We start from the raw sequence: 25,041 nt of genomic DNA on the forward strand, positions 1-25,041 counted from the left end.
ATAGTATGCTGTTCTCCTTTCTTTAACCTGTGATTTTCAGTTACAGATTAATAAAGGAAGTATGTGGGTGGAGGCACCAGTTCTCAGTTGCAGAAGTGAAACAAGCTAGTAGAACATTACATTTGCCATTTGAACTTAAGACTGACAACCATAAGGAGCAAGAGACAGAGAAGGGTAGAAAGAGACAGAAAATAAGAAGACAGTCGCTCTGTGTCATGTTGGCAGAAGGTTTTCTCAGAGTGCTGCATTACAAGGAGGAGAAAAAGTCTGCCTCCAAGAAACAGAGATCACAGACTCCCTGTACGGATTCCTTCAGAAGCTGTATTCTCTCTGAGTCTATCTCCACAGACCTACAGGCAGAGTCAGCAGAAACAGGTAAACAGCCTCATTAAAAACATACAAACTGTCTAATGTAATGTTACGTGTAATTGTTTATAATGTGAGTGGTGTACTGGTGTTAACTTCACACAATCTACTTTACTTGCTTCCCTTTTACAAAAATGCGCTTCATTTGTCAGATATATTCTTGCTAATGCTTTCATGCTAAATAACAAATAAGTCACACCAAACCATGAAATAAAATTGTATGGAAGCCATAAACGGACATTTAATTATTTTCACATCTTATTTTTTTTTATTTCTAAGTAATGTGTTATTTTACGGAGCCCCTAAAGGGAGATGGAAAAAAAAAAAGTGAGAGCGAAAAAAGTAAAGTCAGGAAAACGGGTTCGTTTCTTGTGTGCACGAGAAACGAATCCGTTATCCTGACTTTTTTTTGTTGAGAAAGTCACCAATGCACCAAGGAGGAAGTGGAACACACAGGAGACAACCATTTCATTGCAGACTGTTAGGTTTACGTTGGGAAATGACAGTGCATACATTATTTGAGATATATTTTGAACTCAGACTTAATTTTATGGACATCTCGGCCAGGGGTTTAGAGCTATTGGTTTAAGAGAGTCTGTAAACCAGTCTGCTTTGATCTATGAATTAATGTCCGTGACTCTCAGAATACCTGCTGCCCGCAGCTGTTTTATAGAAAACCAATAAAACTTGTTATCACAGGAAATTGAGGAAATAAAATATTTGAACTTCTACCGTTCCCTGTCATTTTGGGAAACAAAATGTACAGATGCAAACATGTATAACGAATAAAAGGAACTTGCTATAACAGGTAATCGGATGTAGTGAAGATTTGAAACATGGCCGTTTTTGGCTTCCATAGCATACCCAAATAACCATTTTACTTCCTTTGGTCAGCCCTAAACCAGGATGAACTAGATCCCAACCAATTCCAGGGCCTGAAAGTGTTGCCTCAAGGACCTGCAGGCCTGTCAATCCCTGGGTGTCCCCCTGTCCTCCATCTGGACCATGATCTCACATTGGGCTTACAGGACTGTAGCCTCCTGGAGCAGTACCCAGACCTGCAGGTGGCCGACAGCGGTCGCATCTCCTACATGGCGCGCACTATCCCCCAGCACAAGGAAGACTCCTGGCAATACCAAAGAGTAGGTGTTAGTTGGGCAGCCCAACAGGGGCCACAAGGCAACCACCATGCCTCCATACCAGACCAGGGGTATCTGGTCATGGGGGCCAACAGTGTGAACATCAGCATGGATCTGCCCGGGTCAGGGTTGGAGCCGATGTCTAACTCGGTGCTGAACGGGCTTCTGGAGAAACAGTTGGAGGAGGTGTACATGCAGCATCTGACTGACAACTTGGCTCGATGTCACTCCCACCTGGGGAACAGCCTCCTGCACGGCCTGGTTCCTCTGCCTGGGACCCAGCCTCAAGGCCCGGACTCACTGGAGGCCAGTCTGGAGCAGGGGCCAGGAGGGGACGGCGGCAAGAAGATTAGTTATCTGAGCACTCAGAACTTAAATCCCTGCTCGTCCAACTTCAGCTCCCCAGTGCTGAGGATTTCAGAAGCTGACAGCACTTATCTTCAATGAATCACTCCTGCAAAAGAATGAAATGTGACGCTCCACAGGGCGTTTTTGCTTGTCTTACCTCCGAGTTTGCATATACCCAAACGCAACTAAAGCATGACAAACAGGTGCAGTTTAGTTAATCAATGCATGCTTTTATTTTGGTTTACCTTTGTTTACTTGCTTTATAAAATATGTCTCAAATGTACCTGCTCTCATGTGCCATCTGCTGTCAGCTTTGAAGAACTGCAGCATCCTACTTTTCCATGATACACATTGGAATTTATTGACATATAAGAGGGCGTGTGTATTTAGTTTTTTAAGGCAAAGTCTAATCCAGTGATATATTTAGATTTACAACGCACATTGAACTTGCCTTGTAAATATAGATTTATAGAAATAAAACTAGTTACCAGTTTACAAATAATAAATTGTATTTAATTCTGCTGTTTTTATTAGCTGGTATAAATGTGAATAACATTTTCAAATTCAATATTGTGCTGCCATGTCTCACTTTTGTAAATGATGTGCGTCTCAATAATATTTAGAAACAAATGACATGTATTAAATGCTTATTTAAAATGTGATGACTGTCTAATTTGTATGATTACTTGTAAAAACAGATGTCAACATAAGGATTTTGTTAAAAAAAAAAGTCATTTACATTTTTATTTAGTTTCTAGAAGTTTCTAGTTTGTGTTATTGTTGTCTAATAATGTTATATATGGTGTATGAAGAATGAAAACAATATTATAACTTTTGGTCAGATTTTCCAAGTAACACATCATCTGTAACATTATGCTGTGAAGAAATCAAAGTCAATAATACTTTATAACTCGTTACATAAGCCCTTCCTGCAACCCATTATAGATAAACCTGGAAGTAAACTAGCCCATTCAGGCTTTGAAATGAATTCTAAAAATTAAAGGCTGGTTTTTACGGACAAATGGCCATTTCAGGTACAGCTGAAATAAATTATGAAACTTTGGCTAAAGCACAATTGAAATTATATTTAAAGTGTCTTCACGCCTTCAGAATATCTCAATGTAAGCAGATATTACTTCAGAAACAAACTTTCATGACTTTAAAAACAGGTTTAAATAACCAAAAAAATGTTACTAAGCTATTTATAACCTACATATACTGTAAATGGAAGTGATTTAGCCAATTAAATCCTGCAATGAGCACTAATGTGCTTTAGCGAGGACCTGTGCAGCACAATTTGGCAGGCTCCACATTTTCACCATGCTGATTATTTGGCTGAGTGTTGAGTCTTCAGTTGTCCTGCAGGCTCCTCAAAGTGAGGTCCAGCATAAACTGACAAAGCAACAACCCAATGATTTATTGGGTGTGTTTGCCTGCTTAAGCTTGATTTGTAACCTGTTATGCACACATCCTCGCCGCTGGACATCCTCTGTACCCACAGAGAAGGAGATGGTGATCCATCAGCATGCACTAATTCACTAATCTCTGCAAAAAGATATAAAATAGAGAGGGTTTTTATGTAAGTATCAGATTGGGGCCGACAGTCTAACAATCAGACTTTGTTACATATCGCCTATCTACTGATTTGGGAATCTATCTTTTAATTTTCAGATGTGCAACTGCACATCGAAAAGTTAAATTTAATCAAAAGATATGTTATCCCTGGGAGATTTGAAACTTCTATGGTGCTAAATGAAAACTACAATCCTGTACTTTTCAAGCTGGACATAAAGCACCCAAATGCAGTTAATATTACAATAATAGTTGTTATTATCCTTATCTGGCCCTCTTTGGACACCCCTGGTCTACGCTATGAATTGTAGAGGCTGCTCAGCTTCAAACTCAAATGTTTAGAAGTCTGGTGTAGACCTTTTATCAACACATGTTATAAGATATTACAGTAGGCTATATACTTGAGTTGTAACTTTACACTGTTCAGTCTCACAGTGAGCTTATGAAGAAATAATATAGAACCATAACCTTGTCATAATATGCATAAGATTTACTCAGGTTGAAGGCCTTTACGGCAACAGGCCAATTTCACAGCAGACAGAGCAGAAACCTTCTTCAGAGCCATTATTCATGTTATTAATTATTACCCGGCTATGTCAAATTCTCAAAGTATCTAAAAGCAAAGTGAGGATTCCAATTTTTAATGGGCTCCCTTAAGGTCAATTAATTAGGTTCCTTAGGCCTAAGTGTAAGTTTGTAACCTTGTACCCAAACTGGTACTATAAAAAAAAAAATACAACATGGGTGACGTTTGTAATGTATGGATGGTGGTAGTGTCCTTCTAAACCACAAAAAAAGTTGTGTCCCCACATAGTCAAGTATGTGGGTTTCTGTGTGTGTGTGTGTGTGTGTGTGTGTGTGTTTGTGTTTGTGTGTGTGTGTGTGTGTGTGTGTGTGTGTGTGTGTGTGTGTTTGTGTTTGTGTGTGTGTGTGTGTGTGTGTGTGTGTGTGTGTGTGTGTGTGTGTGTTTGTGTGTTTATGCATGTGTGTTTAGCTCTGTGCTGATGGTTGGCTATCATTGCTAGCTCAGGGATTCCTGTGCACATTAGTGACTGCATGAGTTGGGTTTAGGTTGTTTTGTGTGTGGGTGTACATGTGAGTGTGTGTTGTGCTTGCCCTCCCTTTATCTCCATAACCCCTGCCTATTCTCTCCCGGTCTCTCTCTCCTGTTGTCCCAGCATGGCTGCAGGATGGCTGCCCTGTGGACTCTCTCTCCTCTGCTTTCTGCCTGTCTGCTTTGGCCCGCATGTTTGGCCCTGACTCCCGGAGCTGAGCCTCTGCAGCCCCAAAACCTGCCCTCCTCGCTGGGCTTAAACAGCAGCGATGGCAGCCCGTCTGTGGATCTTCCCATGGCTCTAAGGGTTTTCAGCGTAGACTATCACCATGTGCAGGCTCCCTTTGAAATCGTGTTGTGGATCATGCTGGCCTCGCTGGCCAAGCTGGGTAAGCTTCAATTGCTCTTCAGCTAATACAGTCTGTGAAAAGCCAAGAGAAGCTTTAAGGGTGGTGGGATGAAGTTAAACGAGGCAGTGCAAATATCACAACAACATTCACTACTTATGATTATCAAACTTTTTAAAAGTAAATAAATAAATAATGGAATGCAGCAACAGTAATATTTAAGTTTCCATCAACTACCTTTTGAGTAATCCGAGTGGTTGGCCAATATCATAATCATTGTTTAAATCTCTTATTTTTATAATATAAAGGTACAAAGGAAATACTCATACTGTCATGTGTTTTTTTAATTGAAATTAAGGATTTTCTGACAATAACTCTGAAAAGTATCCCTATTCAAAAATGTCTTTCTACAATTAAATATATTGTCTTCATATTTAGGAGATACTAGCATCCCATTATTATCTTGCTGTGTGCGCTAATTATATAATGTTTAATAGTTTTTGGTGTAGCTGGACGTTTGTGCTTTCAGTCAGAGTAATGAAAGAACAATTATTGCAGCTCCAAAATCCACAATATGGTTGAAACCAACTAGCATGACATCCTTTTACCTTCTCGGTCTCTAACCTCCAGGTTTCCACTGGTCAGGTCGGGTCCCAGCAGTGGTCCCAGAGAGCTGTCTCCTCATCATGGTGGGCCTTCTGGTTGGAGGAGTGATCTATGGCGTTCGCCACTCTGCCCCCCCAACCCTCAGCGCTGATGCTTTCTTCCTCTTTCTGCTCCCGCCAATTGTGTTAGACGCAGGATACTTCCTGCCAGGGAGGATGTTCTTTGAGAATCTTGGCACCATCCTCTGGTTGGTACACGGTCAATGTTTTCAATTTGTTTATGTTTGTGAGTATGGTTGTTGTTCTTTGTTTGAAATATGTAAAACACTTGTTAACACATTATGGAGTAGAGAAATTTGAGGATTTTCAAAGATAATTGGGTAAATTGCCCCAAAATGGGTGTAGACGTTAAAATAAAAAATTGGATTGTACACTTCAGAAGAAGAAAGTTGAAGCTAGGGCCTACCTCACAACCAAGTTGAAAGCATTCGAGTGCAAATGAGAAAAGTTTGTGACTCAAATTCTAGCAAAGTTAGCTACTGTTAGCTGTTGTTAGCAATACTTCTTGATAACAAGGCATTACACAGTATTTTGCACCTATAAATACCATAGCAACATATCCAATGATGGAAGTCGAGTAGAGAAGAGGAGAGTACAGTGTGTATGACTAATTTTACTTACGTTGACATTTAGCTGGATTTGACTTTAAGAAAATTGTGGTCGCTATTGACATTAGCTTGTCAAAAGATCTGTGGGTTTGAGCATGTAGTCTTCACGCTACTGATGATTCTCTCTGACCATTCAGTGGTCTGCAGTGTTTCAACACCAACCTTAAGTATTTCCTAAACTCTCTGGGAGCCTCTAAAGAGGTCGTACTATTGCTTTTGGGGCCACTACTATTGCTAATAGAAAACCAAAGAAAGTTCAGTTCAGTTGAGTCGTGCCGTACCATTCAATGGAAATGTAGTAATAGTGAGAATAGGAAATGGAAGAATGGAATGAATTACTCTTTAATTATCAAACAATGTACAGTGCCCAGGAGCAAAACTGGCACATCTCAAAGTACCATTCCACACCCGGTACTTGTTCGTGTTTCTGGGACTTGCACCAACAACCCTCCAGTTCTCAAGACCAGTCCCTACAAACTGAGCTACTTTCGCCCAGAAGTTTCAGCTCAGGAGTGTTTTTCTTTGTCTCATCATTGTTTTGAGTTTGCCAAGCAGTATCGTTCCTGTTTCCTGTAAAGCTGCTGATGTGTCTCCAGGTATGCGGTTCTGGGAACCCTCTGGAACGTGTTGGGCATCGGCCTGTCTCTGTACGGTGTGTGTCTGCTGGCCCAGAGCTCTCTGGGCGACGTGTCTCTGCTCCACTGTCTGCTGTTCGGCTCTCTGATTGCTGCCGTCGACCCCGTGGCCGTGCTCTCTGTCTTCCACGAGATGCATGTTAACGAACAGCTTCACATCTTGGTGTTCGGAGAGTCGCTGCTCAACGACGCTGTTACTGTGGTGAGGGCAGGAGTGGTCACCAGGTGGTCTCAAAACATATCTTATTCTGTAAAGTAAAACATGTCTCTTCCTATCAGGTGCTCTACAAGCTGTTTGAATCCTTCCTACGTCTGCCGGCAGTGTCTGGGGTGGATGTGTTTCTGGGGGGGTGCAGGGTTTTATTGGTGGGCCTGGGTGGACTGTTCGTAGGCCTCTTCTTCGGCTTGCTGGCAGCCCTCACCTCACGGTTCACCTCCAGAGCCCAGGTCATCGCCCCGCTCTTTGTTTTCCTCTACTCATATTTGTCCTACCTGACCTCGGAGATGCTTCACCTCTCTGGAATCATGGCGTGAGTGCTGCCAAGTATTAACCTTTTGTCACCAGTTAATCAATCAATCAATCAATGTTTATTTATATAGCCCAATATCACAAATGTTACATTTGTCTCAGTGGACTTCACAGTTTGTACAGAATATCAGTATGACAATACGACACCCTCTGTCCTTAGACCCTCACATCGTACAAGGAAAAACTTCCAGAGAAAACCCACAGTTTAAAGGGAAAAATGGGAGAAACCTCAGGGAGAGCAACAGAGGAGGGATCCCTCTCCCAGGACGGATAGACGTGCAATAGATGCCGTGTGTAAATTGAAAAGATAATACATTTGCAACATAGGTAGTCCAAATGTTTGGAAATGCATGTGTTATGCCCCTAATATGGGGAAAATATAAGACAAAGGAAACAGAGACGATGTTAGCTTGCTTCAAGTCTTATGTATTATGCCCGCCAACAACATGGTACACATAGCACGCTGTATAATACAGAACATGGATTCTTGATATAAAACAACCACTAACAATGCGCGTACTGCAAACATACATCCAATTTAACACACAAAATGTCACTTTTTAAATGCACAGTACAAACATACATATCCAAATTAACACCCAAACTCCCCTTCTTGGAGCTAAACTACACTATCATAGCTAGCTGTGCTAGCATAGCTAACGGCGCTCGCAAAGCTAGCATACACAGCTACAACAATTACAGAACCTAGAGAAACCCTCCAAAAATACCTCTAACAACTATCCCTATTCACATTAATATTATACACAGTCAGTCTACATATATAACGTTTCTCACGGATGAACTCACCTAATATGGGGAAAATATAAGACAAAGGAAACAGAGACGATGTTAGCTTGCTTCAAGTCTTATGTATTATGCACCCGCGGCAAGCAACACGCGCCCTCTGCTGGACAGACCCGGAAGGTCATCAACCATGACTTATATCTATTACACACTCCCCTTCAAAACAGATGTCGTCCCGACATTCTAATCCACAATATTATGCCTACATGTCAGCAACATCTATAACATTTATTAAACACATACCACGCTCACTGTTCAGTCTGGCAAAAGTGCACACACTCAATTTACACATTTAAGCCCTTGGCTTAGTAGAAAGTCCATCATTGTATGACAAACATATGTTCACAAGCTCTCCGTTTGTTTTTGTTTTTTACAGTCCCTGAATGTATGTTGTGTGTGTGAGTGCTCTACTTCTTGCTGCATATGTGGCCAGAAGAAACGGTCTCGAATATGCATTATTTCAGGCTAAACATGTTTAGTACATTTACCTATAAAGTGCAATGTTACAGTCTGGAACTCTTTTCATACATTTGTTTTTGACCTCCTTTGTCACACATAGTTTCAACATAGTCCGTTGCTACCTTGTTAACAGTTCTGCCTGTGCAGCATGTCCAAGTGAACTACACTCCTTTAAAACAGGTGAGTGAGATATGATTGACTGTAACAGTGTCATGTAATGATATATTGTGTGAAAACACAGCCCATAAATGTATCTCATGTCAACAATCACTTTGAATGTGACCTCTGCCGTCCATTTTCCTTTTTATGTGTTCTTTGAGTGTAATGTATGTGCATTTACTCAGTTCAATGGTGTGCAATGTCACTACCCTCATATCCATAGTACTGCTGAAAGTGGTATGGCGGTACAGTGTGTGTCCATGGCACCTTTAAGTTTGTATGCAGAGGTGGTGCTTTTATGTTGTAGCAGGCTGGTGAGCCAAGCCTATCATATGTGAAGACCTTTGGTCGTCTGCATTGTCGTCGATGCCCTTGAAGCTCCTTACTACTGGGGTCACTTTGAGCAGGTGATGGGACAGCATTCTCCACAGGTAGATCCTCAACGTAGCTGTCATTCTCCACAGGTAGATCCTCAACGCAGCTGTTTTCAACGTAGCTGTCATTCTCCACAGGTAGATCCTCAACATAGCTGTCCTCAACGTAGCTGTCCTCCCCCTCCGGCAAGTACCCAACTTCGTGTGCCATTTCTTGTTCTTTCTCTGGCTCAGCTGACAGGTTTTCCTCAGAGTGTATGCATTCAAGCTCCACAGGTGTACTAGTGCACGCAGGATTCACTGTCTCAGGTGGGCATGGATTTGATTGCTGCTTAAGTGGTGCTAGATAATACTCATCATCCTCTTCCTCCTCCCCTGTTTGCTCCGCTTCCTCATTTCTCTCCACACTCTTTCTCTTTGCACGTGGCTGTACTTGAGTTTCCAGCGGCAGGTTGTCACATGGGAGGAGAAGATTACGATGTAAAACCCTTGATCTCCCTGTCCCTCTCTCAGGTCTGAGTTCATAAACAGGGATATCTTGACTCACTTGACGCACAACTGTGTGAATAGCATCTTCCCAGTGATTTCTCAGTTTGCCAGGACCACCGCGAGGTGTCATGTTCCTGATTAATACACGATCACCAGGCTGTAATACTGAGCTTCTCACCTTACTGCCATAATGTGTCTTGCTTCTCATAGCAGCTTTGTGAGCATTTTCTCTTGTGATCTCGTATGCCTCCTCCATGCCCTGCCTCCACTTTTCCATGTAACGATGATGATTACTGTCCCCTTGCTCCACGGTCAAGTCGAACAGCATATCAACTGGCAACCGTGGAGAGCGTCCGTACAACAGGTTGAAGGGTGAGGAACCTGTTACATCACTACGAGTACAGTTGTAGGAGTAAATCAGTTTATTTAGTGAGTCTTTCCAGTTAGTCTTTTGTCTCTCTGTGAGGGTCTTTAACATCTGGAGTAATGTTCGGTTAAACCGCTCGACCTGTCCGTTTCCTTGTGGGTGGTAGGGAGTGGTTCTCGACCCAGCAACTCCACAGTACTTTTTCAATTGTGTGAACAATTGGTTTTCAAATTCACCACCCTGATCATGGTGTATTCTTGTCGGAAAGCCGAATCTCAGCACATAGTCGTTAAAGATTTTTTCTGCAACTGTTTTTCCTGATTTGGAAGTCGTGGCGTAGGCCTGGGCAAAACGTGTAAAGTGGTCAACAATTACAAGAATATATTCATAACCACCCTTACATTTGTCAAGGTGCAAGAAATCAATTGAGACAAGCTCAAACGGTTGAGTGGTGACAATGTTCGTCAGTGGCGCTCTTGTCTGACGGCTTGGTTTCTTGTGCTTGAGGCACACACATCTCCTCATGACATAATCTTCGATTTCTCGTTGCATGTAGGGCCAGTAAAACCGGTCCCGTACCAAAGATGTAGTCCTGTCTGCACCTTGATGGCCCATTTCATCATGGAGCTCCTTTAATACTGTACTTTTGTGCTTTTCTGGAAGCACAAGCTGTGTTCTGTTTGAAGTTTTCCTGTACAACACTCCACTCTCATTCATCTCCAACTTGTCCCACTCTCTTAGCAGACATAAGATTTGTGAACTGAGTTGTTTGAGTTCTGAGCCTGATGGCTTCTTTTCTGCCAGCTTGTACTGAATCACTGCTCCAACATTGGGATCATTTCTTTGGTCATGTTTGATCTGTCCTATTGTCAATGGAATGATGGATGCGTCTACAGTTAATGTTGCACAACTTAATGAGACACCCATGGACCATGACACACTGGATTCATCCTGGTTCTCCACTGCTTGTGTAGCTGCTCCAATCACATCATATGACATTTCCTCTGTACACTCATCCATGAATACTTCCACGTCCAAAGGCATTCTGGACAGACTGTCAGCATCAATGTTTTCCTTACCAGGACGGTATTTAATTATGAAATGGAAGTCTGCCAGTTCTGCTACCCATCGACAACCTGTTGCATTCAGTTTGGCAGTGGACAGTACATATGTAAGTGGGTTATTGTCACTGTAGACGGTGAAGAATGGTGCATAGTATAGGTAATCACGGAATTTTTCTGTGATTGCCCATTTGAGGGCAAGAAACTCTAATTTGCCTGAGTGTAGATTGTAATTTTTCTCTGCTGTTGTTAAAGTACGTGAACCATAAGAAATCACACGAAGCTTTCCATTTTGCTTTTGGTACAATACTGCCCCCAATCCCTGGTTGGAAGCATCGGTATGGAGGACAAATGGCTGTGAAAACTCTGGGAAACCTAGAACAGGAGGCTGCGAGAGACAGTCTATCAACTGTTCCAATATTAACTGATGCATGTCAGTCCATTTGATGGGTGTGTTGGATGAAACTCCTCTACTGTTTCTTTTTGTTTTCGTTTTTTTTCAGCATTTCAGTTTCTGTAGGTGCTTTAAGCAGGTCATACAAGGGACAGGCAATACGTGAAAAATCTTTGATATACTGCCTGTAATAACTTAATAGTCCCATTATTGCTCTTAACTCACCGATAGTTCCTGGGTGTTTGTTTTTCAGGGCCGTTACTGCAGCAGTATCGGCAGGGTCCACTCTATTTCCCTCAGCAGACACAATTCTTCCAAGGTAACGTACTTGTGTTTTAAACAGGTCACACTTTCTGGGCTTTAGTTTTATCCCATGCTCCCTCAGCCGTTGCAGCACCCTTCTAACAGCATTGATATGATCCTCAAATGTCCTGCTAAACACAAGAACATCATCAAGATATGGCACACATATTTCATCCCTTAAGCCCTCCAAGCACTCTTCCATGCAGCGCTGGAATGCTGCAGGGGCATTCATGAGTCCAAAAGGGATTCGTACCCACTCATAAAGGCCCCAGGGGGTCACAAAGGCTGTTAGGTGTCTACTGTCTTTGGCCATGAAACCCTGGTGGTATGCCTTACCCTGGTCCAGCAGTGAAAAGAGTGTGTTTCCTCCCAGGTTATCCATAATGTCCTGTACTCTGGGGATGGGATGGCGATCTGAGTGGGTTTTCCTGTTGAGCTCCCTGTAGTCAATACATAAACGTAGAGTTCCGTCCTTTTTTCTTACGCAGACGATTGGAGAGGAGTAGGAAGACATGGACTTTTCAACCCACCCTTGTGCTATCAAGTCCAGTAAGTAATCTTTCATCTCCTTGTATAAGGGTTTTGGAACAGAGCGGTAGGCTCTTGACACTGGCTCAGAATCTTGTAGTGAAATCTTCATTTGCAAGTTTTCCACACAGCCTATGTCGTCATCAGACTTGGAAAATGAGTCTGATTCTTCTCTTAGCATCTGACTGACTATTTGTCTCTGGTGTTCATCAAGGTGAGTCAAATCCACAGGAGGATCCCACTGCTCATGCACAGGGGGGCTTTCACTGGAGATCTGGGCGTTGACATGGTGGATTGATGCAGCAGGTTTTTGGTCTGTTTTAAATATGTTTGCAGGATATACTGATCTGACTGACTGTACAGTTCCAATAATAGTTCTTGCTGCCATCGTAATGTCATGATTTGTTGTGTTTTGCACACTAACAATAATTCTTGGGACTGTATCTGCCTTCACGGACACAAGAGTATCACAAAACTCTAATCCTTCAGGCCATTGTGGGTTCTCATTTGGCTCAAAAACCAGAGTTTTATCCTCTTTGAAAAATGGAGCCTGTACTCGACACTTGAGTTGAATGGAGTTACGTTTAGGCACACTAACTCTCTCATTTGCTGTTCTTACGTTATAGTCACATGTCTGTCCTACACTCACAGCATTAATAAAGGCTTTTGCTTTGTTTTTTCGAAGATGAGGAAAGGCCATTTTTACTGCCTGTACAAGCTTCTCTTTATCCCCATGTCTTTTCTGGCCTGGCTGACTGGCTATCACAAGGTGCTCAATGACATTAAAGCCAATAATGGGACACTGCTGTTGGTTACCTTTTAGCACTAGCATGGGTATTAGCAACTCGGTATCACTTGCAGTAAGTTTAAAGGACACTTCAAGCCAACCAACATATGGCATTTCTGTACCATTGGCCGCTTCAATTTGTAAAGAGTCTATAGGGTCAATTAGCTCTGCTACATCTCTTAGCGGTACATCAGTTAGATGGCTTTCTTTCCATACCTCATCTATAGCACACATTTGTGAGCCTGTATCCCAGAGGGCCTGAGTTTTCTGTTCGTGTAGGAAACACCTGATGAGGCACTTTTTCCCTACTAACTCTCTCACAGTAGCTGTTTTTTCTTTTGCAATATTTTGTTTGTGCTTGGATTTGTCATGTGACTGTGTCGCTTTCTTAATACCTGAACATGTGTATGTCTTACAATGCCTTTTGTGTGCAGGCCAATGGTTCTCCTGACATTCTTTAGAACAATACAGTGTAATTTTGCAAGTTGAACAGTATTGTAGTTCCCTACTCTTTTTCTCTTCATTGCAATTTGCACAAGATTGGGACTTATCTGTGTGGCCGGTTGCTGCATGTCCCATGGGAGCAACCCCTCTTAGTTTAAAGGGCTCCGCCTAGTGGGTCCCTCTACCCTCTGTGCCTTACAACCTGCTCTGAAATGTTCACTACTTCCACACCTAAAGCAATGCTGACAGTACTCTTCGCCTGCATGAGTACAGGAAACACACCTAGGTCGGGGGCGTGGTGCTGGGTAGTATCGCTGCGGTGCATACCCTTGTTGAAACTGAGCCGTTTCTCTTACTCGTGCCGGGTGGAATGCCGGTCGGTACTCCTGCACTGCTGCTGGTGGCTGCTGGTGGTACACGCTGTTGGCATTGAATTCAGCCCTATAGGGAGAGGGTTGTTGGGGTGAAAACACAGGATAAGGGGCGGAAATATTAGCTGGTTCTCTGCTTGGTGAGGGATGCTGTGGGGGTGCAGATGTGGCCGTTTGGATCGTTTCTCTGATTTGGGAGACCTCAGCTCTCAGGGCTTGCAACAGCACCATGTCAGAGCGCATTCCTTTGATTTCTGACAGCAGATCAGTGGGCAGAGTAACTGTGTTTTGCTGGCTGGTGCTTTTCATTTCCACCGGAACTTCAGTGGACTTGACTGTATTCACATTTGTTACTCGTGATGGGGCAGCAAGTTTCTTTTTATCCTGTCTCTCTTTTTCATTGGTGTACGCAATGTTCACTTTCTCCAGCAGCAGCTCATCCGAAGTACTTATCTGCATGAGGAGAGGCTGCAGGTCACTTTTAATATTGTCATTCTGTAGACCAGTCAGGACAGTATGCATGAAGAGACTCTGGACTAGTGCTGGGTCATATTTTAGGTTTGACTCGGCTTCTTGAGAAGCAAACAGGATTTTCTGTCTCATGTCCATAGTTCTAATCAGGAAGTTTTGAGGCGTTTCTTTACTACTCTGAACCTCAGAGGTGAGTTGTTTGTATAACTCTGTGGCACCTTTCTCCTGGTAATGAGACCTGAGAATTCGGTGAAGGGCAGGCAGTGTAAGGTTTTCCTTCCCTTCAAGGTAACTCCGTAACTGCAGGCCTGGTGTGATGGCACGGATTACAGCATCAATGATCTCTGACTCTGGGTAGCCCTTACTAAAGCCATTTTCAATTTGTCTGGCCAGACTAGAAAATGTGAGCCTATCCTTTTGTCCTGGCTCGCCTATTTGGCCTGCGATCTTAAGATCTTTGCGCCACATAGAACTACTGGGGAGTACTTGGGCCAGATTTCTTTCTGGGGGGCTGAACCCGGTAGGGTGGTTCATGCTTGTGTTCATTAGGTCATGCATTGCATTTTCTTTTTCTTGTAATGACAACCTTAGTGCCTCTACCTCCTTCTGGAGATCTTCCCTTTTGACACTGTCATGTACATTTGTTGTAATTTTGGCTTTGTCTATGATATCCTGCACATTAAGAAGTTCGGACATGCCTTCATCCTCTAGCTCGGCCATTTCTTCACGTTCATTATGCTCTGTGACATGAGAAATTAATTGACTGCGAGATTTACCAGTCACATGCACATTATCCGGTCCTGAAATCTCCAGTTCATTGCACACTTTAATCAGTTGTTCTACAGTCAGTGTATACAATGCACCTGTAATGTCCAGCTGCAGCTTCTCCAATTCAGCCTCCATTGTATCAGAGAAGTGGGCAGAAACAGCAAATGAGGGTTTATCTTACTTAATTAGGTTTTTTTGCTGCTCCCTAGTGGTGACTTTTCACACTTCAGGATGCAGGTTACCAACGTTGTCTGAAAACGACCTCGACTGCCTTTCCAAGCTCCTTTCTCCGATGACTGGGTTGTTTAAGGGGATGATTGATCAGAGGATTCCACTAACAACTCAGGGATGGTCCTCAAATCAAATCTCCCAGCAGCGCCTCCAAATGTTATGCCCCTAATATGGGGAAAATATAAGACAAAGGAAACAGAGACGATGTTAGCTTGCTTCAAGTCTTATGTATTATGCCCGCCAACAACATGGTACACATAGCACGCTGTATAATACAGAACATGGATTCTTGATATAAAACAACCACTAACAATGCGCGTACTGCAAACATACATCCAATTTAACACACAAAATGTCACTTTTTAAATGCACAGTACAAACATACATATCCAAATTAACACCCAAACTCCCCTTCTTGGAGCTAAACTACACTATCATAGCTAGCTGTGCTAGCATAGCTAACGGCGCTCGCAAAGCTAGCATACACAGCTACAACAATTACAGAACCTAGAGAAACCCTCCAAAAATACCTCTAACAACTATCACTATTCACATTAATATTATACACAGTCAGTCTACATATATAACGTTTCTCACGGATGAACTCACCTAATATGGGGAAAATATAAGACAAAGGAAACAGAGACGATGTTAGCTTGCTTCAAGTCTTATGTATTATGCACCCGCGGCAAGCAACACGCGCCCTCTGCTGGACAGACCCGGAAGGTCATCAACCATGACTTATATCTATTACACGTGTGTATAACAGGAAGATGAATCCACGAGGATATCCATCCAGGACTTATTATCCAGGACCACAGCCACGACTCAAGATCCAGGACACAGGACCGCAGGATCATTCATGACTCCGGATCCCGGCATATATAGACACCAAAAAGAAAGACATTTGGGGAAGCTGGGTTAATCGGAACATGAGAGTACACAGGTATAGACAGAGAGAAGGAAGAAGTAAGATGTCCCCCGACAAACTAAGCCTATATCAGCAAAACTAGGGGCTGAATCTAATCAGCCCTAACTATAAGCTTTATCAAAAAGGAAGGTCTTAAGCGCACTCTTAAAAACGGATAGGGTGTCTGCCGCCCAAACACAAACTGGAAGCTGATTCCACAAAAGTGGAGCTTGATAAGAAAAGGCTCTGGCTCCCACTGTACTTTTAGAGACTCTAGGAACAGCCAACAACCCTAAATTCTTGGAACGCAATGCCCTAGTAGGACAGTAGGGTATAATGAGTTCTTTAAAGAGCCTGTGACACGATTTTCCCCCATCATCCAAACCCATCAATTTGAGTAAATATTGTCCCCTTAAAAACCGTTACTGAACTGATTTTGGATATTTGTACTTTGATAACCATTAATCTGCCCTTCAATGTTGACCATTTCCTGGATCTTCTCGGGGATTCTTCAAGTCCCGCCAAATTATGGGTGACGTCAATGCGGGCACAGCGCTCCAGCTGCACCGTTCAGGATCCCAGCATCTGCATGTAAACGCACGATGGCGCACACAGCAGCAAGCTCAGACAGCGATGACAGTTTAATTTTGAACGTGTCTGAGAGCTCATATGAGGCTGAAGGATCGGTGTATTTTGTATCTGTTAGAAGTTTAGGAATTAGGTGCGTCAATATGTGCGATCATACGGTCATGTAGCCAGTGGTGGACTGGGACTACAAATCAGCCCGGGACTCTCGACCGGCCCACTTCGGTACCACTAGTAAATTGTCAACGGGGGGAGTGGGGGATGTGCTAGTGACTTATCCGACCGGCCCACTTCGGTACCGGCCCATCGGGATTCGTCCCGATGGCCAGTCCGCCACTGCACCCAGCCCAGCCCACGTAAACTGTCAACGGGGGGAGCCTCGCTGCGGGGAAACGGTGGACCTAGTGTCCCATCGGGGTGGGAATAATAATAATAATAATAATAATAATAATAATAATAATAATCCGTGCATTTTATCCATTAATTTCCCCAACATTGTGGTAAAAAAAACACACGTTTAATCCATGTTGGTGTAGGCCTACTACTACAACCAGTGGTGTAGTGGGGATGTTTTTACTGGGTGGACGGGGTGGTGGGTGGACGGGAGACACTATGGACGCGCTCGTGAACTGTCAACGGGGGAGGAGGGGGCAGGGGGCTTGGGGACCTCTGTGTCGCCTGTCAGCGCAACTTACATGATGCCGTTTAGACAATATAATAATAAAGGGCGGTGCCGGCTGTCAGCGAACCGATCCGGCCTTTCTGCGCGACTATCACTCAAATGCGTGACATAGTCTCAATGTGTGGGACGCGGGACAAATAATAAAAATGCTGTGTGTGCAGTCCCGCACAGTGCGGGACACCTGGTCACCCTACACACACAGTTCTGCCCCTCACACACACACGCTTCAAATCAAGTTGCATAAATGCTTGAGCTACGTTTCTCTTATAATTACTGTGAAATCTGCCTATTATGTTTTCGTCATTATTACAACAAACACACACTTGCAACTGATAACACTGGCAATGATTTTAGAGGTATTAGACTATTAAAAAAAGAAATCATGCTTCAAATAAGTGGGGGTACGGCGTACCCCCGCGTCCAACGCCCACTACACCACTGACTGCAACTACAAAAAGCTAAGGTTTGTTTTCTCATCAGGAAATGCAGACCGGCTCAAACAAAATATTTTTAAATCATCAGCCTCACGATCATTTAATGTATCATATGTTCGCCGAATTGACATGAAAGCACTAATAAATGTAGTTTCATCCACTTGAGTTTACAAAAATAATCAATTTGTTTTTATATCACATCCGACGGGAGGAAATTCAGCAGCTCTCACTACCGATTTTTAATCCTAATTTAATCATCATCTTCACCACGATCATTTATGTTTTTGTTCGCCGAATTGACATGAAAGCACTGACAAATATGAGTATACTGTAGTCAACTTCATTAAAACGTTATTAACGTGCCTAAACTCAGTAATTCACCATTTCTACGCATGACAACACACTTTGTCCGTGTTTGGCTCTCTCGCCGCACAGTGAAGCGTTCCCGCATTGACGTCACTTCCGGCTTCCCCCAAAACCTCAAAATGAGTCGAAGGAATTTTCCCGCGATGTTCGAAATTATTGATATTTATCGGAACGGTATCGCTTTTTCTTTTTTAAACTGACGGTTCGAGATTACTAGTAGCCCACTATTTCATTGCACAACAGTTGTTGGGTTCGTGTCACAGGCTCTTTAAGGTAAGATGGCGCCTGCCCATTAAGGGCTTTGTAGGCGAGAAGAAGAATTTTAAATTCTATCCTGTGTTCTATAGGGAGCCAGTGTAAGGCAGCCAGAACAGGAGTAATGTGGTCCCTTTTCCTAACTCTGGTTAGTACACGAGCTGCAGCATTTTGAATCAGCTGAAGCGACTTGACTGACTTCTTGTTCTTGGTACACCCTGATAATAAGGAGTTACAATAATCCAGCCTTGAAGTAACAAATGCATGGACTAGTTTCTCTGCATCGTTTTGAGGCAAGATATGCCTGATTTTTGCAATGTTACGTAGATGGAAGTAGGCGGTCCTTGAAATTGATTTTATGTGGGTGTTAAAGGATAAATCCTGATCAAATATAACACCAAGATTCCTTACAGTCTCACTGGAGGCCAAATTAATGCCATCCATAGTTAGTATATCTTTAGATAATTTGTTTCGTAGATTCTTCGGGCCAAGTACAATAACTTCAGTTTTGGTCGTGTTTAACATCAAAAAATGTAAGGTCATCCACGTTTTTAAGTCCTTGAGGCAGTCTTGAATTTTATTTAGATGATTAATTTCATCAGGCTTGATTGATAAATATAGTTGAGTATCATCCGCATAACAATGAAAGTTTACAGAATGATTCCTTATAATATTGCCTAACGGAAGCATATATAGTGTGAACAAAATAGGTCCAAGCACTGAGCCCTGTGGCACTCCATGGCTAACTTTGGTTTGCATGGAAGATTCATTGTTGACACGTACAAACTGAGAGCGTTCAGATAGATAGGACCTAAACCAGCCTAAAGCAGTTCCCTGTATGCCAACTAAGTGCTCTAGTCTTTGCAATAGGATATCATGGTCGATAGTATCAAATGCAGCACTAAGATCGAGCAAGACAAGAATAGAGACAAGTCCCTTGTCTGAGGCTATTAGAATGTCATTTGTGACTTTAACCAGAGCTGTCTCTGTGCTATGATGTGTTCTAAAGCCAGACTGAAAATCTTCAAATAAATCATAGTTTTTTAAGTAATCATACAGCTGTTTTGCGACTGCTTTCTCAAGAATTTTTGAGAGGAACGGAAGATTAGAAATAGGTCTATAGTTGGCTAAAACCTCTGGATCGAGGTTGTGCTTTTTAAGAAGCGGTTTTATCACTGCTACGTTGAATGATTGTGGAACATAGCCTGGTAATAAAGAAATATTCATAATATTTAATAAAGAAGTGCTAATTAATGGAAAAACTTCTTTTAACAGCTTAGTTGGAATCGGGTCTAAGATACACGTTGATGGTTTAGAAGAGAGAATCATTGAATTTAATTGTTCAAGGTTTATGGCTGAAAAGCATTCTAGTTTACTATCTAGTGTAATATTAGAACTTACGTTTCCGGGAGCTGTTGATAATACTATTCTGGTCAAAGGCAAGAGGTCATTGATTTTGTTTCTAAGAGTAACAATTTTATCGTTAAAAAAGCACATAAAATCATTACTACTGAGTGCTATGGGAATAGAAGGCTCAGTCGAGCTGTGGCTCTCTGTCAGCCTGGCTACAGTGCTGAAAAGAAATCTTGCATTATTCTTATTCTCATCTATTAATGAAGAGTAGTAAGCTGCTCTCGCTTTACGCAGTGCTTTCTTATATTCATTGAGAGTTAACATGTTATCAGCAACTAAAATGGCAAACTTCATCTTCCCGTAACTTGTGAAAGGGTTGTAATTTCAAACAGTTGGTTAACAATGTGAATTGAAACAAAACTACTTGGTAAGGTTTAAAAAAGATCAAGTTTTGGTTATAAGGGTTAGGTTGAGGGTTAAGGTTCTATTTGTGACGTTACCTAAATAAAATACGTAAGTAAAGTGATCCACATTGGCTGAGTTAAGTACTTATGAAACATTAGTTTGCTCACCTACTCAAGATATGTTTTCATGTTGACTTTTGGTTATTCTACGCTACGGGATACAAACATCGATATTCTGGGTAAAAGACCAAAGTCATTTTGACCCATTCTCCCAACAATTTTGTGCCTTCCACAGCTTACCAGTGTATATAAACAACGCACTGAGCCAAATGGGTGCTTGGTAATTCTGATTATGTTTTACATTGTTTTCCCCTTCTGCAGCATTGTGACCTGCGCTGTGACCATGAAGCAGTATGTGGAGGCTAATGTGTCCGAGCGCAGCAACACCAGCATCCAGTACTTCCTGAAGATGTGGAGCAGTGTGAGTGAGACCCTCATCTTCATCTTCCTCGGCGTGTCCACAATACAGGATGTCCACATGTGGAGCTGGCCCTTTGTCTGCTCCACGCTGCTGCTCTGCCTCGTCTGGAGGGCCTCAGGTAGCTTTAAAAATATTTGACTTTGTATGTGCTGTTTCTCGCCAAAGCTTGATAAACAGTTGTCAAAATAAAGAACCGACACATTTCATTTCCTCTGAAGGTGTTCTCCTGCTGACCGCTGTGGTGAACAAGCTCCGGAGGAACACTGTGACATTTAGAGATCAGTTCATCATTGCCTATGGAGGCATGAGAGGGGCGATCTGCTTCTCTCTCGTCTTCCTGATCGATGACTTCCCAAAGAAGAGACTCTTCATCACAACTACCATCGTGGTCATCCTCTTCACTGTCTTTGTACAGGTGTGAGAACTATGTCACTTCAGAAAAAACATGGTTATTTTTTTCTTTTTCTTTTTGGTTACATTGAGTACTTTTTTGTATATTTGTTGAGTTTGGTTTTGTCTGCTTTACAGGGGATGACTATTAAACCTCTAGTGGAGTTGCTGGATGTGAAGAGGAAGAAGAGAGGTCTAAATACAGTCAGTGAGGAGATCCACAGCAGGGTGAGGAATTACATCATCTATGGCAATATGGTGGGCCTTCAGCATTGTCTGCAAGGTAGACAGTATACACTTTTAAAGGTTGCACCAAAATAATGATTTGGTATTTTTTCCTTCGCACGCAAATAGGTCTGCATAAAATCCAGATAATTACAAACTACAGTGTAAGTAATTGTAACAATTAGTTATAATTACATTTAAAAGTGTGCACCAATTAGCTTCAGACCTTCACTGTAATACTTTTCTTGCTTTGAGAATCATGCTGTCAGACAATGTTGATATCAAAGCATATTAACTACCTAATTAAATAAAGCATGATTGTTTAGTGTCATCGTATAGTGAACATTTATCCATGTTCTAAGTAAAGGTGCAACAACAATGAACTACAGTTGATTCATATTTTTAGTAAAAAAGAATGCGCCCCTTTATCTGTGAACACCAAAAATAATGATAGATACGCATAGATAGTTATATTTCAGAACCTTTGACAATACTTTCTTAATAGATATGCAGCATGCATGAATGAAAACCTACTTTAAAATAATCAATGAACAATTACGTAATAGGCAAAATGTAAATGAATGAACTTTAAATGATTGTGTCCTTTCAGCTCATTGACCACCTTCTGGCAGGAATAGAGGATGTGGTTGGTTACTGGGGGCAGCACTACTGGAAAGACAAGTTCGTTTTTCTTGTTTTACATTGACTTTACAGTTTATGTGTGGCAGGTGTTTCTCCTAAAGTTATATTATTGAAGACCTGGTATGGTCAATAGGTGGCAGCAAATACCTTATGCAAAAGTTCCTGACCATTTCCTACTGAAAGGACAACTAATAATGTCAAGTGACGACTGACATGTACTTTATGTGTGTTTGTGAGGTTTGAGCAGTTCAATAAGAAGTATCTTCGTCGTTTCCTGATCCGTGACGATCACCAGGCCCACTCCAGCATCCTCAGAGTTTACCAGGAGCTGGAGAGAAGGGAGCAGAGGGGAGATGAGGAGGCCCCCCCGCCAGTGTGAGAAAACATGTTTTTACTTTATGTCAGAGTCTCTTGTATAAGGCTTAGGGATCCCTTAATCTTAGGGATTTCATTAAAGAGTGGGGGCATAAAAACTGAGAAGAGTCAAAACCATGATCTCATTTACAATGCTGACCTGGCCAAGAAGGCAGCAACGTTACACATTATTACAAATAACATAGAAATATAAAATACAGAGAACACAACTCTGTAAAAGTAAACAAAAAGACGAAAAGCAGTTTGAAAGTGAACGTTAACATAATTTCCACCATAGCTTTTTTCTTACTTCATGGCACATTCTTACTTCATGGCACTGAACATTGATGAAATATCGGTTATCTCAACACAGTTTTTGGCTAAATGGATCTTAATAATCACTGCTCCCTTTTAGAGTGGACCACCGCTCCCACAGCCGCCCCCTCTTGCCCGAGGAGGTGGAGAGCATCCGGCGTATTCTCTCAAGAAACCTTCAACACTTCAATAACATGGTAAATTCACAGCTTTGGTTCGATGAAGAATTAACTGAACATGCACTATAGGTATGTGCTATTCATCTGCTGTTGGTGTGTGCTTGTGTGGTCCCTCCAGCAGAGACCGGCCTACAGCAGACACACTTTGCACCAGGACGCCACCATGGGTCGAGCGAGGAAGCCTCTCCACAGACACCAGAGTCTGGGAGAAAGATGCACGTACAACACTCAGGTACTGTATCCATGAAAACACAAATATAATTTTTCTTAAAGCAAGTGAACATTTCAGCAAATCAAGTTACTATCACCATTCAAAAGTCACGTAAGATGTAGTCAATTGAAAAACATAAATGATTGAATCCTTACTAATGTCCCAGAATAGTTTACAGAGATCCTTTAAAGCCAACTACATATTGTTTGCTATTGTATTTCTTTATGAATCACTTGAGAAAGAAAGATTAAAGAAAGACAGTGACATGTATCCATTATTCATGAAAACCATTTTACTCGAGGAAAATTATCAATACGCTCCATTAAGGCCCATTTAATTCAACAGACAGATTTAGTTAAAACCTCCAGGTTTTTTTATGGTGTACTTTCATTGCCTGTTTTGCTCTGTTGTGACAGGGGGAGGATGGAGAGTTTAACGGCTCACGCAGAGGGAGAGCAGGACTCAGCAGGTCCCACACAGGTACGTTTGTTACATATAAATCTACAAAAACAAATATCAGACAAAAATATGCTATGTTTTCCCTTCAGGTTTCAGTACTCTGTTCCAGACTAAGGTCCCAATGATATGAATGTTTTTATGTTTCAAATGTTTGTGTGTGTGTGTGTGTGTGTGTGTGTGTGTGTGTGTGTGTGTGTGTGTGTGTGTGTGTGTGTGTGTGTGTGTGTGTGTGTGTGTGTGTGTGTGTGTGTGTGTGTGTGTGTGTGTGTGTGTGTGTGTGTGTGTGTGTGTGTGTGTGTGTGTGTGTGTGTGTGTGTGTGTGTGTGTGTGTGTGTGTGTGTGAATCTAGGTTACCGCTATGGGAACTATAAATGGGAAAACAAGTAAATGGCTGACAGAAAGTTTTTTTTAATAAAGTGATGTATTATTACAACATATTATATATTAACATATTAGGGCTGCATAATATATATTTTTTGGATATCATCATTGCATTATTAATGTAAGCAATAAAAACATTAAAGATGCCAATCTTTTATTTTGTTTGTCTAAAGAGAGGAGTACAATCAGCAATTTTAAATAAGCCATCCCTTATTTTGATTTCACTTCAATTTCTTCCAAAAAGATGTTGTACAAATAATCTCCTTAAATATTTGTTTTAATTCAACAAACAAGTTGTTGTTTTGGCAGTATTGTCAAGCAGCAGAAAAATAGAACTGATTACACTTTAATTCTTTATCCAAAGTAAAATCGCTGTCGTTATATTTATAACTTTATACATTATATTAATATATTCATAGCCTATTTTCCCAATATGTTTAAGCCCTAATCAATAAACAGTTTTGCTGACCCAGGCCTTTGTCTTCTCTAATGCTGTCAGTATTCATTAACGAAACACTGGCTTCAAATATAGAAAACTCATGATATTGTCCCTTGTCTCACTCCACCTCCTGACCTTTGACCTTGACATCTATAGCATTCTCTTACACTGCAGCTCTCCTCTTTTGAAGTGTGCTCCATGAGCCCAAGGCCTGTCCTGCTGGACGCATCAGTCCCAGCAGCTTCAGCTCAGACCAGAGGACGAGTGGATCCGGACTCTGAAGCTTTCAGAGAGGAGCAGATCTCTCCAGAACATCATGAAGCCCCTGCGGAGAGAGCCGCGATCAAACAACTCAGCTTTGTTTTGGAGAGCGAGAAGCAGCCATGAAGGCAGAATGTGACAAAGAAGACATTTAAAATGGATCAAAATGGCTCCATAAAGTGATAATTATCTCATATGTATTTATCCATAGAGTTGTGGGATTTAAAGGTTGATAAAAGGTTTAGCATTTTCATGGATACCTTCACATTAAAACTTTTAAAATGCAGCGAATAATTCTTGGTTTTATCATTTTAAGCTAAAACAAATCCTTCTAAGCTCTCACCTCATGAACACCTTTGTCAGAGGTTTGTGGGTCATTTGCATCTTTTGTCTAATTTGTTTTCAAAGTTGCACTTAAAGGTTAACAACTACCTTAGAAATA

The 25,041-nt window shown here is 41.8% G+C and overlaps 2 protein-coding genes across 2 annotated transcripts; both read left to right on the plus strand.

Moving 5' to 3' along the window:
• Positions 1–113: 113 nt before the first annotated feature.
• On the plus strand, positions 114–2,515 carry LOC307031273 (uncharacterized protein). Its single transcript, XM_079668226.1, has 2 exons — positions 114–375; positions 1,261–2,515. The coding sequence occupies exons 1-2, from the start codon at positions 216–218 to the stop codon at positions 1,950–1,952; spliced, it is 852 nt and encodes a 283-aa protein (XP_079524352.1). The 5' UTR covers positions 114–215; the 3' UTR covers positions 1,953–2,515.
• Positions 2,516–4,485: 1,970 nt separating this feature from the next.
• On the plus strand, positions 4,486–24,733 carry LOC307033412 (sodium/hydrogen exchanger 2-like). Its single transcript, XM_079671878.1, has 13 exons — positions 4,486–4,868; positions 5,457–5,679; positions 6,696–6,936; positions 7,014–7,264; positions 20,644–20,861; positions 20,962–21,158; positions 21,272–21,361; positions 21,969–22,039; positions 22,238–22,375; positions 22,770–22,866; positions 22,967–23,080; positions 23,476–23,539; positions 24,529–24,733. The coding sequence occupies exons 1-13, from the start codon at positions 4,616–4,618 to the stop codon at positions 24,723–24,725; spliced, it is 2,154 nt and encodes a 717-aa protein (XP_079528004.1). The 5' UTR covers positions 4,486–4,615; the 3' UTR covers positions 24,726–24,733.
• Positions 24,734–25,041: the final 308 nt, after the last annotated feature.

This window comes from Notothenia rossii (assembly GCF_949606895.1).
Source record: "Notothenia rossii genome assembly, chromosome: 3".
In the NCBI taxonomy this organism is placed as follows: domain Eukaryota; kingdom Metazoa; phylum Chordata; class Actinopteri; order Perciformes; family Nototheniidae; genus Notothenia; species Notothenia rossii.